Source organism: Chenopodium quinoa, unplaced genomic scaffold, assembly GCF_001683475.1.
Source record: "Chenopodium quinoa cultivar QQ74 unplaced genomic scaffold, ASM168347v1, whole genome shotgun sequence".
NCBI classification, from domain to species: Eukaryota; Viridiplantae; Streptophyta; class Magnoliopsida; order Caryophyllales; family Amaranthaceae; genus Chenopodium; species Chenopodium quinoa.
In genome coordinates this window covers 9446916-9465893 of record NW_018744239.1, presented here as the reverse complement: position 1 = coordinate 9465893, position 18978 = coordinate 9446916, and the positions used below count along the sequence as shown (strand labels likewise).

Genomic DNA, 18978 nt, shown 5'->3' with positions numbered 1-18978 from the left:
CGACGATCAAATTAGAACGTTTCCGGATGTACTAAAGTGCGGAATGTAAAGATTTTTCTCTCTGATTCAGAGAGAATTCTGCAATTAATATTGCTCGGTTTTTGTGTTTGTATTTATGAATGTGTAATAAATGAGGATTTTCCTCTATTTATAGTGAAAGAGGATCAGTTCCCCTTTTAGGGTTACGATGACACGTGTCAACAGAGGATTGGATCCCATTGGGCCACTCTGAGGCTGACACGTGTTAGTATGCAATTAGGCCACGTGCCATAGGGTAATTTTACCCTAAACACCTTGCAATGAAATAATCATGTCCAATGTCTGTGAGGATCAGGCCTCCTTTGAGTTCCCACTTCTTCTTTAGCCGTTTGAACAGAGCCATGTAGCCAATCTTGCTATTAAACATTTTGATTATAATTATATGTTTCTATGGTTGTCTGATTCTGCGCTTCTCTTCCTTGGACAAAAGTATGACTGGACACTTTGGATCATCCACTATATCATTTGGTGGTTCATCATCATCAGAGATATCATCTTCATTCATATCAAAATGTTGTACCCTATCATTCTCCATGCGCACTTCATTGGTTACCATATCTCTAAAAGATGTGGTGTTCACATCAGGTTGAGTTTGAAGTTGGATTTGTGAAGCATTAGATGACATAGGGGGTTCATTGGGGAATAAAAGGTGATTAATTTTCCTTTTAGGTTTCTTTGAAGATTGATCAATTTGGTCTTGTTTTTCAGGGGAGGCTTCCTGGTTCAGAGAGTTATATTTCATCGAGAGAGTTTTCTGTGTAAGACTATTGGGGAGAGTAAAATTGTTAAGTTGAGGTAAAATTAATTATTTATATAACTAGAATAAATATGTAATTTCAGTTTATTTTGCGGGCGTTAATGGGAGATTTGAGTACGATGTTTAGCTTTCTGCACAAAGAGCTACTCAATATTATTTTTGATAATTTTTTTTGAAAAAAAAAAAATAAAATAAGCCGTCGTTGGTTTTCCTTGTATGTTCTCTCCTTACAACTGATCTGAGCTTCCTTACCTCACACACTTCCTTTCTTTCTCTCACTTATTCTACCGACAGATCTCCGAAATTCAATCACCCATTTACCTCCAATATTTGAAGATTTAAGTTGAAATTCTGCTGAAAATTTTGCAGAATTTTGAGCATTATATTATGCTTTGTTATCATATAAGCAAGGGATTTCAGTACAATCTACTGTGAAGTTGATAAAATTGTTGAAACTGAGTATAATTCGTTGTTTTTCTTCAATTAATCAATGGCTTCTTCTTCCGATACTACTGACCCAGATAAGGGTATGTCTGCTGATAACATCAAGGGTTTAGTTATGGCGTTGTCATCTAGTTTCTTCATTGGTGCTAGTTTCATTGTTAAAAAGAAAGGCTTGAAGAAAGCTGGTGCTTCTGGTGTTAGGGCAGGTACATATCTTAATTTTGATTTACTTTAATTTAGTTGATTTTCTAGTTGATTAACTAAAATGGTTTGATTGAATTAGTTCAACTGTTTGTGATTTACGTTAATTTAGTGAAGATTTAGTTGATTTTCTAGTTGAATATCTATAATGGGTTTGACTGAATAAGTTCAACTGTTTGTCATTTATTCTAGTTTTTGTTTGATGATTTTGTTGAAATGGCATGGATTTGTGTTTGTTTAGTGGAATTTTGAATATTTGAGTTTCTTCATTTTCTTGGATTTGCCACTGTTTGATTGCTTGTTTTTGTCGTTACTTCTACAATTTGTCTGATGTAAATTATAATATGTGTTTTGATGTTTCGATCAGATTTCGGTATCTGCTTATTAGATCACTACCTAATGTATGGTGTGGGACTGGAGACTGTTTACCAATATGATTGGAGTATGTTGGCATTGCTTTTTTTTTTGGTTGATTTTTTTATGCATCTAAGTTGGTATGTGCTCTTGCATTTGCTTCAATATGTGTTGAAGCTTATAATGCGGGCATAGCTGTTATGAATTTCGCAAACTCCGACTTTGTGCTAAGTACTACTAGATAATGCGGTGGCTGGAGTAAGTGGGAATAGAACAGTTGATTGATTTTATGTACGAGCCAGGTTTATCCAGCGACTATTCTCTAGGAAAAGTTTTATATTTTAAGGTAGTAATTTGTGTTCCTGCAATGTTGACAGTAGACAGTAGAGTTAAAGAAGTAATCGTATTTAGTAATGTTCAGTTATTTGAGGTTGTAGCTTGTGATCTTGTGGCTGATTACACAGGTAGTTATAGTCAATGATGATTTAACAAGTATTCAGCAGCTGGAGTGAATCTTATGAGTGTTAAGATACATTAATGAAATCGTCAGTTCTGATCCGTGTTGCACATTTTTGTAGAAGAACAACTTTTAGTATATATGTGCTTGGAGAAAATCTGGCAGATTGTAATTTTTCCAGCCAGGGGACGGATTGAATCGGAGCCCGCTCCTACCCACCACGGGGCACCATAGCATGTCGTGATTGAAAATCATTTGCTAAGGAACAACCTACTTTAAGTTTACATCATATTTTTAAACAAACTTTAAGCAAATACTGTTTGTTATCCTTTGTTGTTCAGTTTTTTTTTTGAAAAATAAATCAAGAATGTGAAAACCTGAAAAAGGTAGTTTCGAGTTTTTAATATGAACATGGTTAGTACTCCAGGCGATTCTTTTTAATGTTCCTATTTAGAATCTGGCAACAATTCGTAATTTAATGTAACCTTCTATAATATTCCCAATATATATAAAAAAAAATCAGTATTGTGGGGTCCTGTTGGTCTCAATGATTGCTTTAAGAATGTCAAATTTACATAATTTTTACAATAATTAAAGTTATTAATTATTGAAGATATGCATGAAAAATGTGCATAGTTAAACTAGGTAATTAAAAGACACGAAAGGAGTGTTAAGTACAACTAATTTTAGCTCGTCATACTTCCTCCATGGTTCCATCACACTATAATTGCTTTATTTAATTAAAAAAAGTTGTCACTAAAACATAGTCAAATGGGGCAATCTTAGTGGGATAGAGGGTGTGCAACTTATATCATGTCTCTTAAAATCTTGAAACCAAACACTATAAACTCGCAGTAATACTGATTAGGCCTTTAGTCTTTATGTGTTTAGAAAGTTTAATTTTGGTAACCATCTTTTCTTTTTAATAGTATGTATCTGCCTTAGTAAGCATAATATTAGCCTTTTCATATTTTTTTTATATTAATATTTCTATCAAGTATATCCTTTCTCATACAAATAAGTCCTTATGCTTGGATAGATCTAAATTTTTTAGCGTTGTTCAAACACTTTGTATATGTTGTCATTGTCATATAGATGTTAACCATAGCACATTGGATTGATCGAGTAGGTTGAAATTTGGACCTTTAAATTGGACTCTTTGGATTTTAAGCATCAAAAGCTGCGTGTATTTTGTTTTTGGTAGAGGAAAATTTTGTTGGCTATGTTTTTATAGTAATTATGGACTTATGGTTGGTTACATTTTATTCCTGCAGTGATTGTTTGGATTAGCTCTTAAAGCATATTGGTTTTTCTTTATTTATTTCATTTAATAATCAGTTTTGGCTGCATTTGGCAGGAGTTGGAGGCTATTCTTATCTATATGAGCCATTGTGGTGGATAGGCATGATTACAAGTAAGTAAATTGATTGGGAGAATAAAAAAATTTATGTATGGATATAATTACTTGATAATTATCAAATTATGTATTTTGGATAATTATAAGGGTTGTATTTCCTGTGATTTTATGCTCAGATAAACTTTCTTTTTTGGTTATTAGCACTACATAGCAAGAAGACTGATAAATTTTCGGCTGTCTTATCTTGTGCTCATGCCTTTACACATAGTAGATTTATAGTATACTTTTTCTTTGCCGGTAAAAAGGTTAAGCTTGAATCATGTGTGCTAAGATTCTTCTGTGTGAAACAAACTCCCTAACCTAATCTAATAAGGTGCTATTATAGCATCTTCACAGAGCCAATATAAAGCGTGATAGTTCCTTGGATATTCAATGTGCCTAAGGGAACTTAGTTATTAACTTTTGACTGTGTTGGTTGTTCATGGTTAAAGAAATTCATTTTTGCCATCATTGGCTGTTGATGGATAAGTATTCAACTATTCATAGTCTATTACAATTTTTTGCCCCAAGTATTCCAGCGATGGTTCAGCAAATTTTATCACAGGGTGGAGAAAAAGAGCATTCATCTTTTTGTTGGATTATTGTAAGATGCTTTATTCAGATGCAGTTGCAGCATGCTCCTCAAAGCTTATGGGGATGGCTGCTATTAGCCTCCAAATCTTGATGCAATTTAAGGGACTGTTGCACAAAGATTACTTCTGCTTTAATGCCTGGATAAACTCTCATCAAAGTGCAGTTAACCTGAGGCACTGCTAAGAATCCATTTTACTGTAAATGAGGAAACATGTTCAATAGCTCTAAGCGAAATATGTCTTCCAATCAAGCTCAGATTTAATTTGTTTGTTTATGTAGAATCATTTGAGTAATTGTTTATATAGATGTCCAATGGAACTTGTTACCACACGGGCATACAAAACTTCCGTCAGACTAAGCTTGTACAAGTTCAGGCCGAACAATCTTAAGCTAACTTATTTCTGCAATTAAGGCCAAATTCTTATAATGTGTTATATCAACCTGAGATTTACAGTTAAATTCCCATCGAGTATTCATAATATCATATTGTTATTAATTGTAGTTAACTTGTCATCAATCAAGTTGATTAATGATGCATGACATTGAAATGGAGGAAGTATTAGTATATAAAATGGTCAAAGTTAAGTATGTATAATGAAAAAGTCTAAGTGTTGAAAATAAAGACATTGAGGAAGCTTTAGTTTAAGTACAATTTGATTCGCGATGCCAATTCTACACATATTAGGACTTTTTTAGAATTTCTCCCAACAGGATACTCCTTGCATTCTAGCATTGCAGTCGAATCTGTAGGATTAATTTTTTTTGAAAACATTTTTATTATAAATATTGGTTTTGATTTCATGTTTCCCTTCTGCATTATCAATATGTGCAGATTTTGACGGATATGTGCTCTTGTTGTAGTGATTGTCGGAGAAATTGCTAACTTTGCAGCATACGCATTTGCGCCAGCTATTTTGGTCACTCCTCTTGGAGCACTGAGTATAATCATCAGGTATGTTGGCGTATAGTTTATTTTGCATGTTTCTATTTAGACTCAAGGTGTATTATATTAAAATGTGGATGGCCTTGTTTTGACTGCTAACCTATATGCTGGTGCAGTGCTGTTCTTGCACATGTAATTTTAAAGGAGAAGTTACATATTTTTGGAATGCTTGGTTGTGTTTTATGTGTTGTTGGTTCAACTACGATCGTTCTTCATGCTCCTCCAGAACGTGAGATTGATTCTGTTATAGAAGTATGGAACCTAGCTACAGAACCTGGTATATTGGCTTGCTTGTTTCACTGACCTGGATAATTTTCATACTGAAAGATTCTGTGCTAATGAGCTTGATGGGACATGCTTTGGTCCTGCAGGTTTTCTCTTTTATGCTGCTCTAATTATGACTACTGTGTTTGTGCTCATATTCCACGTCATTCCAGAGTATGGGCAGACACATATTATGGTTTATATTGGAGTTTGCTCATTGGTGGGCTCTCTATCGGTATGTCAGTAGTGTATAATTTATTTGAAGAAGCAATATATTCTGGAGGAAATTCTCTGAAATAGTCCAATTACAGGTCATGAGTGTGAAAGCACTTGGAATTGCTTTGAAGTTGACACTATCTGGAATGAATCAACTAATATATCCTCAAACATGGGCCTTCAGTATAATTGTTGCTGGTTGTGTAATCACCCAAATGAATTATTTGAATAAGGTAACAACATGTAAATGCTTTGCCATTCTATCTGTCTTCCTTTCTTCTTCTCTTAACTGTGTTCTCTTTTCCTGTATCCCTTTCCTCTTTAAACCTCCTTTTTGAACCCTCAAAAGTGACTTAAATATCAGGCACCTCCTTGTTTAATTGTTCTTTTGTTACTATCGATTCAATTTGGAACTTTAAATTTATATGTAGGCTAGATCACTTCATCATTCTCATACCCAATCCTTTGAAGCAATTTTCAATAAGTGTATATTTGATGTGAAAAATTTAGAGGTGTTGTAAGTTGTAACCATTGCAACTAGAAAATCACAAAATCATGTCCTATTGGAAAAAAACCTTCTTTAGATAACCTCTATCATAACTAAGATCTGACTTCTAATTTTTTAGATCATTCAATAAGTTATAACCCCTTGAGTTGACCTGCTACTTGGGTTTTGGACTCTCTCATTGGGTAGCTAAGATTGAATCCCGTCTTTTGTAGGTCCCTAGCACAGTTATCAGCCTTCTTAATTCTGTGGGTGGCACCTCCAATCCTAGACTGTGAAGGGTTTATGGAGTCATCGGCTATCTCCAGTAGTGACAAAATAATCTAGTTTTTTCTTGATCTTCATCTCTATTGAAGCCCACACCTGAGGAATTGGTTATCTTGTAAGTCCACTGATTGGTATCTGAGATTTCTCCATAGCCTTTTATCTTTCAATTAAAAAATGTCGATTTTGATATTTTCAAATATGGCTGTGAAGAAAAAACTGCCACAATTCATTATCTGAACTCTCATATTATGAGCATCCATAATTCTCGCTGCAAGAATCGGACCCTTGAACGTCCTTATCATCGTTATAATAAGATTTGTTTGAACCTCCTTATCATTGTTATAAATGAAAAAGTTCTTGCTTAAATATGGTCTCCTCTGCTGTAAAGGTAACATTACTCCTTTGTAATAGAACTCCGCGAACTAGTGGAGAGTGTATACTTGAAGACTGGCCACTTCCCACTCACTTTCTCAACACCAATGATACCATCATTATCCCAAAGCTGGCACAGCATGTAGACAAGGACTGTCTGTCTATCCTATATCCTAATTTACAGAATTGCCCAGTTGACCTTGTAGTTGAATCTTGAGGAACAACTTAACAACCAGATTCTACCAACCTACCAATGTCAAAACAGAAATTAATGGAAATACTGCCTCATCAGATTTCTGACTAAAAATCCTGGAATTCAGTATGTAGTCACTCCACCAGCAACAAACCAATCCATCTTATATACAACATGGTTAAACAAACCAATCCATCTTGCTGCGGCTGACTTTTACTGAACTGAAATTATTTTTACTTATCAAATTGATTTTCTAACATCAAATTACTGATTTCAGTTTTTAGTGTTTCCAAATAATTTAGAGAGGTGGGACACAAGATGAGACACAAACTAGACATGATCCGGCTAAAAGAGACATTTTTATCCTCAACCTCATTGTGTGTCCGTTTTGGCCCTTAATCTATAATTCTGCGACATTATTTACTTTCCCAATAATGTCAAACATTTGTGAGACCAAATTTGAAAGTTGGCAAATAATATCAAGCAATTTAAATCATACTCCCTCCGTTCCTTTTTGTTTCTCCCATTTGCCTTTTTGCATAGTTTCCAATGCACTTGTTTAAGCATGTATATCTTCAACTATGCATCATAAAATATTATATAAAGTTGATGTTTGAAACTACACATCAAGATGAATCTAGCAAGATCTCACGTGATTATGTTTTTTCATATACTCCCTCTGTGTTTAAATAAATGCGACGTTTTGACTTTTTGCACTATTCATCTAATTTACTTTGGCTAATGTGTGTAATTTATACATAGTGCACTTGCTAGAATCGTCTCAATGAATAGTTTATTTATAATTTTTACTTACTGGTAATTAAAGATATTATTGGTCAAAGTTTTGCATTGGCATACGTGCACAAGAGAAATGTTTCACTTATTTAAACATTTGTCAAAGATTTTTCATAATTAAATTGTCTTTCCTCAAATTGAAGATTCCAAATGGGACAAACAAAAAGGATTGAGGAAAGTATGATCTATAATGGGGTTGAGCCATTGAGGAGAACTATCTACTAGAAATATAGATGGGCCTAAGGAGAAGGAGTGTAGAGTTATCAAAGAACAGTGAAGGTTTGGAAGACCTTTTTCTTTTATATCTATTAAAATATTTTAGTGCTTTAAGAGTTTTATTTTCATTTCTCCTTTAGTTGAAATTATCTTCATTTCTCCTTTAGTTGAAATTATCTTCATTTCTCCTTTAGTTGAAATTGTACAATTTTTTATTTTTTTTTTATCAATTTCTGTATGAAATTGATGCCTCTGATACTTTCCTGTAGCTATCTTTTTCTGGAGCTAGTGTTTGGCTTCTGTGTGAATTAAGTATTGTTTTGTAAGTTTAACTAATAACAACTTGCTCAGCTGCTTTTAGTTCTCTAATCTAATGTTGATTTATTTTCTTTTTTTTTTTTTTGGGTAAACCATGCAGGCTCTAGACACGTTCAACACAGCTGTTGTATCTCCAATATATTATGTCATGTTTACATCCTTTACTATATTGGCTAGTGTGATCATGTTTAAGGTATTACTTAAGCTTGTTATCTTCTGAATATAACCATATATATTTTAGCAATAATTTAAAATTTATCTATTGTTAGTGAATCAGCCATATGTTCTGTAACTTCATCTGTTAAATTTTAATGGTCCCAACTATATATCTGGGCCTCAACTTTAATCTATGCATTGAAAGTCTAACAACAGTTTCTCCATTACATATCAATCAATCTCATTATGCAAGATAGAATTATGAAGAATTAGCATATCCTCCTGCTGAAGTTTCTTATGATCTCGTAGAAATATCCGAACATTCAATACACATTTGGTTGGCTATTTTGTTTTGAATTTTGTGTTCAATTCACTTTCAGGACTGGGACAGACAGAATCCAACTCAAATAGTGACTGAAATGTGTGGTTTTGTCACTATCCTCTCAGGGACCTTTCTTCTTCATAAAACAAAGGATCTGACTGATGGTATGCCTCTCTCCAATTCTGTTTGAAAATCTTATTATAAATTCCTAAGCCCTATTTGTTTTGTTCTTGTGTTACCTCTGTCACGTATTCTTTTATGTAAATTTCTTAGTATCTCTCTTATTGACCCATTTTCATTCCGGGCCTGAAAATTCTAATCACAACTTCATAGTCACTGGAAAAATATTAGAGTTTCCATGACATTTTGCAATTTTGTTCATTGTATTTGCTTGGACCTTGATGTGTATAGGAAGAACTATATAGGCGTCACTTGCTCTAAATTAAAATTTGTGAATATTTAAGCGTGTAACACTTGTAAATTAGTAAATGAGCCAAAAGTCCATATTACTAGGATTTGTTTAAATGCCTTTGGCTTGAGCAGAGGTTAACATGCAAATTAAGAATGCTTGGGCAAACAAAATTCAATGGCCAAAACAGAAAAATAGTGTATACTAGCTTAAGTCCCGTGCCACGCACGGTTTTAATTAAATTCTAGAGTAAGTAAATTATTAATAATAATGTTAATTCAACAATAATTTACCAAATCATTATCTTCAAAAAAAGCTTGAATTTTGATTATACCAATGAAACATTGGATTGTATAAAAAAATGATAATAGAAATTAGAAAATATAAAGTTCTATATACGAAAACAAAAATATTTTAGTATCCATATACGTACTCACATATATACATTTGTCTCTATTTTGCTGGCACACTTTGACCGGCATAATATGAAAATTTAGATTATTTTATTTTTACTTTAGATTGAGTTTTCCAATATATATTATATAACAAAAAATTTTTGTTCACATAAACGTTGTGTATAATTTTAAGATTTATACGAAGTATGCTAACAAAATGAATTTTCTTTTTTGATTAAAATAAATTTTATTGTCAAATCTTAAAAGTTAGAGAAAAAAATGATAATGTTATAATAAACTTGGATAAAAATATTATTCTAGTACCTTTTTTTTAAAACTTTATTAGTATGTTTTGTAACTAAAAGTTTCCTAATTTGTATAGAAGATATGTAAAAAAAAGTTTAGTATATTTGGATTAAATATGTTGTCAAAATGAAAATCTGCTGAGTATATATGGATTATATATGTTGTCAAAATGGAAATTAATATTATTGTGGGTTATAAATTAATGTCATTAAAATTTGGCCAAAAAAAAAAAAAACGGAAAGAAGAAAAAGGAGAGAAAATTTCTGGTTTCGCCTTTAGTATTTAGTTATTATTGGTATAATAATATATATCTATAGTTATAGGTTTATGTGTTAAAATCAATTTGATGCAATATAGCGTAATTTTTTTTTTTTTTAATTTACTATAAATTAAATCCATGTGATTGTAATATATCATAAAAATATCACAAATAATATTAATATCAGTAATAAGAATCTTTAATTTAATTTCTATTATAATATATAAACTAAATATATACATAGTATAATTTTATTGTCTTAAATAAGTTGTCAATAAAAAAGATATAAAAAGAAATATAAAGTTAGCATATCTTTTTTTTTTTTGGAAAATGTTTTTTGGAGGGAAAAAAAGACACCAGGAAGTGACATGTGTCATTCCCGGTGTCTGTTTTAGTATTATGTTATTGATTGATTGATTACAAGGGCTTATATGACATGGTTATGTTGCATGAGTGAATGTGACTCTTGATGTATGTAAAACACTTCTCTTTGAAAGGAGTTAAAATATTCAAGCAAGTCTTGTCTCCCAAGTAAACTTGCTTTTACCTGTGGGACAAAAATGTTGATGAACAATACCAAAGACAAAGAACTTATCTACCCCACTTGCCTGATTCCTGGACTTGCCTGAACTGCTTTTCCTTTGCTATTTAAGTAAGAAATAGCAGCAGTTAACATCTCAGAGAAAACAGAACTTTGCTCCAAATTTATTAAAGTTATGCTGATGCTTGCTGTACTAAGTGAAACCCCACATAGTCACCTTGGCTAGGATTACCTTAGGGATTCCCTTCATCAAAGGCCTTGCCCTAAGTAAAAGTCTGTGAATATAAGCCTAAAAACCTATCTCAAAGTTTTGGACTCAACCCATAATTCTTAATTGAAGGATTTAATTTAATGCCTTTTATTATATGGTGCTTGGACTTGGAAGTTGTGTTAGCCTTGAAAATTTGAACTCAGATACAAGAATTTTGTCAGGTAAAGCTATGGAAACAGAGTTTGGAATGCCTTAAGTTACAATATGGGTATGGTATGAATATGGACATGGAGTAATGGACTTAGATTCTTTCCTCTGTTGTGTATATACATGTAAGTTTGAAGGTATTAAATTTTCCTTTTGGCTAAATCGAGTGTCCTAAATCCTAATGTCCATACCTATTAGTACAACTGTACAAGGATACCTTAGTTAAAATGAAGGGTCCGAAAATCATAGCCTTAAATGGAACAAAGATCCATTATTCAATTGCATAGGCTAACAAAAATGTCAATTGCCAAACTATAAATAGTGCGATTATTTTGCCTTGTATTCAGCCTTATTTTGTCACCTTAGTATTACAAAGACTTATTTTAGTCAACAACAAAAAATTTTGTATGACTGCTGGACAAAAACACTAGTTGATGATACAAAACAAATGAAACAGGCCCAAAATTACATTATATCTTATCTAATTACATGGACTGGATACACCTGAACACTTCTGTACTAAATAGCTGATGCCTACATCTTGCAACAAACACAATACTGGTATTTGTATTAAATTAAAGTATATGTGCTGTTTCAAATTGAAACACCATACTTCATTCCAATAAGGACTAGCTGTTGCAGACATGCAATAGAATTACTTGAAATCAAAATGCTTCTCTCAATCTTTGATTATGGTGTCCACATCAATGTATAAAAAGGCTCAAGGAGCACCATGGCGATATGTAATAGACAAACCAGAGGGGCAATATGGGTAGTCTAGTATTAGTACTTTACTAGGTTAATCGCCCTTAGTATAAATAGAGAGGGAGGGAAAAGAAAAGGAAAATTTAACGAGAATAATCCAACCTTTGTCTCATTCTCTCAAAATAATCCAACCTTTTGATTAACCCTGAATAATCCTAAGTTTACTACTTATTTTCTTATACCGAGCCTATTTGACCGGTTACTTGAACTTCAGGTAACTTTTTTTTTTTATTTTTTTATTTTCCTTAATTTTCCCCTCCTTCCTTCTCCCCTCTTCAAGCTTCCTGCCATTAACAATGGCTCCTTCACCTCTCTCAACCTTGCAGCCACTGTGCACCACCTCACCTCACCGTCAGCCTAACTCATTTTCCCATCAACCAGCCCGCCCCACTACCCCATCCTCTACCTGTCAACCAGCCCACAACTTAGCCACCCCCTCGCAATCAACCCGCAACTTAGCCACCACCACCTCCGCCACCACTTACCCCACCCAAACCCAAACCCATACTCGAAACCCTTCTCCTACTCCTACACAGACTCTAAACCATCAATCCCACCTTGCCGAAACCACCCATACCCGGAAACCACCATCCCACTTCCACCCATACCCGAATTCCAACCCCACCTACCCACAACCCGAAACCCCAACCCTTTCCATTTTCCTTCTCTTCTCTCTCTCAATTGAATTTGGGGTTGAATTGGGGGTGGCCATACGACGTTGATGTTGTGGGTGTTGTTTTCGGTTGTGTTGTGGGTGGTTGTTTGCGGTTATGTTGTGGGTTGATCGTGGATGTTGTGTTGAGTGGTGATGTCAGTGGTGTTGAGGTGGTTATAGGTGGTGGTGATTGTGGTGGTCTCGTGGATGGTATGTTGAGTGGTGTTGGTGGGTGATAATGGAGGAAGGGAGAGGAGAGAGAAACAAACAGGAAGGGGAAGGGGAAAAAGATAGAATTTATTTATTTATTTTATTATTTTCAGAATTACTTTTTTCTTAAATCAAAAATAAAAAAAATTTGGCCAATAAGGAAGTGCCACGTGGATGGTAACCAGTAGTAAAGGGTTAGGTGACCTGCTAGGGTTGGTGGGAGAAAATAAATAGTAAACTTAGGATTATTGAGGGTTAATCAAAAGGTTGGATTATTTTGAGAGAACGAGGCAAAAGTTGGATTATTGTTGTTAAATTTTCCAAAAGAAAATGAGAGACAGATTTTGGGAGTGAATCCTTGAGAGTTATGGTCTAAAGTCACTATTTTGAGAGTTGTGACCTAAAGTCACTAGAAGGAGAGTAGTGAGCAACTCACTGTTTTGTGTAGACTTTTAAGCATTTAGTTAAAGATTCAATCTTTTCTTCCCCAAACATTGTTATTTGTTTACTGTTTTGTGTTCATTGTTGCTTGATTAATCCGAGTCTATTCAGTCTATTACACAATAGGAATTTCCCTGCGCCTTAGGCATGCCTTAATGTGGGTGCTTAATATAAAGTGAAAAAATTCTGGAAAAAGTAGTTGTGCACCTCGCTGTTCCTGCTCCCCACCACAATTACCTCACCTAGACCAAAAACAGTACATAACCCGTATCTCCTTGCACCACAATTAGCCATTTTATGCACTGGTCCTCACAAATCAAGTTTCAAGGCTTAACTTGGCACAAAGTTCAACTCCAGGTGAAAGACAACATATTTTATTGATTGACAAGATTGTGTATAATCATTTATAATATACAAGCCCATTATCAAATCAAATGCCCATGAATAATTCAAATTCTAGTGAATAATTGTTTGTAGCATGCCGAAATGACTAATTATTTCCATACAAACTTACAAAATTGGCTATAACCCATACCTCGTACACTGCATTTAAGTTAACTTCAAATATATGCTCTCTCTGATCTTTTTTTTTTTTTAATTGCACCGTTTGGAGTTTCACGCTTACTAATGCACAACATATACCATGTATATATTAATACAATAAAAATAAAATAAGATAAATAAATGGGTTTCTATAATTGGGTATGACAAATAATACGGAAGTATATTTCTTTTCATTACTAAAATTTAAGATCTGTGTTTTCCATTCTTTAACTTTCAAATTTTGGATACCTATCATCAGATTTTATTTTATTTGATTTATTTATTCATTTATTGGCGAATAACATCATTAGACCTTTTGTCATATTGCATATCCGTCTCCAAGAGGTGTGTTTTTCTTTCCATTTTTCCCTCAATAAATGAGCTGTTAATATGTGTGTCAATACCTAATTTGGAAATTTCCTTTTCAAATGATGTCCTTAGAACATTTTATCAAACTCTCTTCCGTGTGCAATGTAAGGTCACGACATGTTATATTTTAGAATCGAGAGCATTGCACGTTTTTTGAACATGATCATTCTTCATTCATATGCAATGTAAGATCATGATCTGTTTACCTTTCTGACTGGTGAGTACACTGCAGGTGTAACCAATTCTTTGCCCGTTAAACTGAGCAAGCACGCTGAGGAAAATGGATTTGAAGACTCTGAGGGTATACCCCTTAGGCGGCAGGATGCAATGAGATCACCATGATATACTGAATTGTTTCCAGAAATGATGCACTTTTTTGGGGAGGCAAGATGACACCACCCTGCACATGTTTGAAGTCTCCGGTTTCCCCACAAAGTTTGGGGAAGCGTAGTTGGAGGAAGGGAAAAAGAAAAAAAAAGGTGTTCTTCCCTGTTCATAAGATGGAAGAGTTCTAGCTGCCGTCTAACATCCCTTTGCCCATTCTTTCTATTGCCTGGAACCCCCCCACCTCCCTCTTTCCTCCACTGTAGTTTTTGTGTTCATATGATCATTATTTTTCTAAACTGGCAAGTGTCCTTCCACATGCAAAGTGTAACAAAAATTAGCTGAGGAAAAGACAACAGTGGAAATTCTAAATGAGATGCCGCCATTAATGGTCAATTCATTGTAGTGAATTGCCGCCAATTCTGTAGATTGTGTCCCGATTTACGAAGCTTAGCATCTGTGTATATTTTCTTGTTGAAGCTATAGTTTGTTTTCATTGTCAATTTGTTGAAATTGCCTGGAATTTTGCAAGTATGACAGCACCAAAAGGCATCCTAGATTGCTTTCCACGAGTTTGCAAATGTATTTTTGGACTATAATTGCCATTGAAAATGATTAAAAATGGTTTTGTTCTTCGACAAGTTTTAGTTTGACATATTTTCAACTGGTATTTTACCAAATATCCCTGAGTTTTAATGCTAGTTACTAAATTACCTACAAAAAATTTCAAATTGACCATATACCATACATTTATTAACATAGAAAACTCTCAACCATTAACATAGAAAACTCTCATAATATTGTATCAGTTATCACCATTGTTAGATCAATTACAAATTTGATTATTGCTTAAATAATGAACATACAAAGTGAGTATGTGGGTTAGAAATGTTGCCACGAAAATAACATCTAAAAAAAAACAGATTTAGTAATAGTAGAATACATGATTAATGTCTTTAGATAGCTATTGCTTTTGTGTAGTTAAGTCAACAAAATATGCTGCATTATATAAGAAGAAAGGTTTGAATAATGCATATGCTTCATATATCAATTAAGAAGAGGATATAATAAGCTAGCAAATTATCATGTCATTTCTCTGTAAAAGTTAGGCAACGAACTATTCAATATTACATTCTTCTGTAAATGTTAGGTGGCAAGTGGTGTACTCCCTCCATTATAAAATATTTGCTCAATTTCTCCATGTGCGGAGTTATAGGAGAAAATTATAAAATATGGAGATAGTGGGGTTGGTGGAAGAATACAAAAATTGTAAAATGCAAAAGTAGTTGAGAGATTTGGAGGATAGAGAATATGAAATTAATAAAATATGATTTATGTTGGGTCCACTAGTAGAGAGAAATAAATTAAATATTGTAAAAGATTTCTAAATAAAGAAATGGAGTAAGTATTTAAAACGACCGGATATAAATAGTGGAGTAATTATTTAAAAACGGAGTGTATTTTTCAATTTTATTGAAAAAAAAAATCATCATAGGCTGTTAGCTAAAATATATTGAGAGAGATTTGTAAAAATGTGGTAAATCTTTTAATATAAGAAATAATGAAAACTTTATTATTTTCCAAATCATAAGTTAGGCTTGCCCTTTTTAAACTTGTAGATATTTCACATTATCAGATTCATTAGGAACTATTTCACATTATCAGATTCATTAGGAACTAGTGAGTAGCCAAGGGCGTTGCCCCAGGTTGCTACTTTTGTAATCGTACAATTAGAGTTTTTTTTTTTTTTTCTTAGGATTTTAAAATTTGAATCGTCATTATTGAATAAGTGTTTTTTTTTTAATAATTAAATCATGTTGTTTACACTTATGTACATTCCTTTTTTATATTTATAACATGCTTGATAATAGGTTAAGATGGTTAAATACCAAACTTTGTTATAAGTGGTTGGGTGTTCAAATTCCCTTAACCTTGGCACATGGACATTTTTATAAACGCCTTTTAATATATTAGTATTTTTTAAAATAAATATTTTTTTGTATTTATGTGATAAAAATTTTTGTTTATCTGTATTTTTTAAAATAAATATTTTTTGTATTTTGTGATAAAATTTGTTATTTTATTTGTTGTACGTAATCATATAATATTTTATTTTAAAATAAATTGTTATTTCCTCTCATTCGTTATATATTTAGATAAATTCTTAATCTCAAAAGATAATATTTTATATTTAATTATTATTATATAATAGTGGTTATTATATAATTCTAAAAGAATAGTGGTTATTATATAATAGTGGTTATTATGTGGCATTTGAATTATTTAATTCTAAAAGAATTTACAAATCTCTTATATAATTGGTTATAACTAAAATTTATAATCCTACGTGGCGCGTTAAGAATTTATCCTACGTAGCTCTCCAAAAACTCTGGAAAAAACTCCTCTTTATATATATATATACTAGGTTTGTGCCTGGGCGATGCCCAGATGGTTGATTAAATTTCAAGATAATCCTTTTACTTGAATGTTAAATACGGTCAAATAATTCCTTCTGATAATGTAGGATATTTAGACATACGATATCTTATGGCTTTATATATATATAATAATTTACTTTTTGTAGTTTTGTTTGTAAATAGATATCTATGTTATTATTGACTTGAAATTATTTTTACTTATCTGAAAGTATTTTTTACCAAACTACTCCGTAAAATTATATTTACTAATTTAAAATTATTTTTACTGATTCTAATATTTTTTTTTACATAAATTAAATAACAATGCATTTTTTATGTGGCTAGTCTCACTATCTGGCCGGACAAAGTAACCCCTATAAAACTGACCGACTAAACCCTGTAATACTAATTGGGTAACCTCTAACACTGAATATGTAACTCTTATCTATATCACTGATTAAGTAACCACTATAACGCTGACCAAGTAACCCCTATAGCACTAACGAAGTAAGTCTTGTAATAGTTGGTGACACGGTTTAATTTGACCAGCTACGTATCAAAGTTTGTGATTAAATATATTATAAATGGATTTTATTTTAAAAAACTTTTTAAAACGAATTTAATGATGGAAATAGAACAGAGTTATAGGATATCTATCAAAAGTTATGATTAATTTTGTATATATATATGAAATAGTAGAATTCTATCGATAATAAAACTCTATACAACAATTTTATCTTAAAATTTATCCAAAAATCGCTTACTTAGTATCACATGTGTCACAATAATACCTTTTTTTCGCCTACGTGGTAGGAAACTTGGCGAAAAACTAGAATGTCAAGTGTCATTGTCTCGTGGCCTGGCTGCGAGACCGACTTTATATATTAGTGGCTAGTTTTGTACCCGGCGATGCCCAGATTGATGATAAAATTTTAGGATAAACTTTTTACTTGAATGTGAAATATGGTCATCTAATCCCTTTTGATAATATGCAGTATATTTAGACTTATAATATCATATAATAGTGTAATTTTTGTAGTTTTGTTTGTAAGCAAATATCTATGTTGATGCCCGGATTGTTGATAAAATTTTAGGATAAACTTTTTGGCTTGAATGTTCAATAATACGATCATGTAATCTCTTTTGATAATACAGGATATTTAGACATACGTATCATATCGCTTATTTATAGAATAATGTACTTTTTGTAGTTTTGTTTGTAAATAGATATCTATGTTATTATGGACTTGAAATTATTGTTATTGAATTTAAATTATTTTTACTGAACTGAAAGTATTTTTATCAAACCAAAATTATTTTTATTGACTAAAACTTATTTCAGTGATTCTCTAATATTTTTTAAATAAATTAAATAACAATGTATTTTGTATGCAGCTAACCACACCATCTGGCTGGACAAAGTAACCTCTATAAAACTGATCGAGTAACTCATGTAATACTAAGCTAACTGAGTAACCTCTAACACTAACCCCTATCTATAACATGATTGAGTAACCACTATAACACTAACCAAGTAACCACTATAACACTAAAGAAGTAACTCTGAATTGTAATAGTTGGTGACACGATTTGACCAGCTACATATAAAAGTTTGTGATTAAATATATTATAAATGGGTCTAATTCTAAAGAATTTTTTAAAACGAATATGATGATGGAAATAGAATTGAGTTATAAGATATTTATTAAAAGTTATGATTAATTTTGTATATATTATATTAAATTTTATCGATAATAAAACTATATGTAATAATTTTATCCTAAAAAATCTTTCCAAAAATCGCTTACTTAGCATCATATGTGTCACAATAATACCTATTTATCTCCTACGTGGCGCGACACTTGGCGAAAAATTGAAATGTCAAGTGCGCTGTCTCGTGGCCTGATTGCAAGACCGACTTTATTTATTAGTGATATATGATATGATATGATATGATATTATATTTTTTTTCCTTTTTATGAAAAATAGATAACATTTTTAAGTAAAATGTTTTTTTTTTACGGGAAGTATAAAATGTTATTAACCTACCCTTTGGATCGTTGAATAGTATGATTAACAAGTTTTTTTTGGAATAAAAATATACTTAAACCATAAAA

General features: G+C 32.3%; 1 protein-coding gene across 3 annotated transcripts; it reads left to right on the top strand.

The window, feature by feature from the left end:
- Positions 1-485: 485 nt before the first annotated feature.
- LOC110694472 (probable magnesium transporter NIPA4) lies at positions 486-14947 on the top strand. 3 transcript variants are annotated; one of them, XR_002505876.1, is made up of 9 exons: positions 486-1446; positions 3610-3666; positions 5104-5194; positions 5302-5462; positions 5557-5684; positions 5761-5898; positions 6386-6552; positions 7941-8076; positions 8432-8524. XR_002505876.1 is itself a non-coding variant. In XM_021871649.1 (9 exons), the coding sequence occupies exons 1-9, from the start codon at positions 1287-1289 to the stop codon at positions 14460-14462; spliced, it is 1044 nt and encodes a 347-aa protein (XP_021727341.1). In that variant the 5' UTR covers positions 493-1286; the 3' UTR covers positions 14463-14947. The 3 variants fall into 3 exon arrangements, 1 of the variants encoding a protein (XP_021727341.1); XM_021871649.1 differs by lacking the exons at positions 6386-6552; positions 7941-8076 and adding exons at positions 8868-8973; positions 14353-14947 and having other exon boundaries at positions 493-1446; XR_002505875.1 differs by lacking the exon at positions 7941-8076.
- The last annotated feature ends 4031 nt before the right edge of the window (positions 14948-18978 follow it).

Excerpts from the sequence above, each read along its gene's own strand:
- LOC110694472 (XM_021871649.1), top strand. The coding sequence starts at position 1,287 with ATGGCTTCTTCTTCCGATACTACTGACCCAGATAAGGGTATGTCTGCT. Across the intron at positions 1,447-3,609 it reads TGCTTCTGGTGTTAGGGCAG|GAGTTGGAGGCTATTCTTAT; the intron begins GTACATATCTTA and ends TGCATTTGGCAG. Across the intron at positions 5,899-8,431 it reads AAATGAATTATTTGAATAAG|GCTCTAGACACGTTCAACAC; the intron begins GTAACAACATGT and ends TAAACCATGCAG.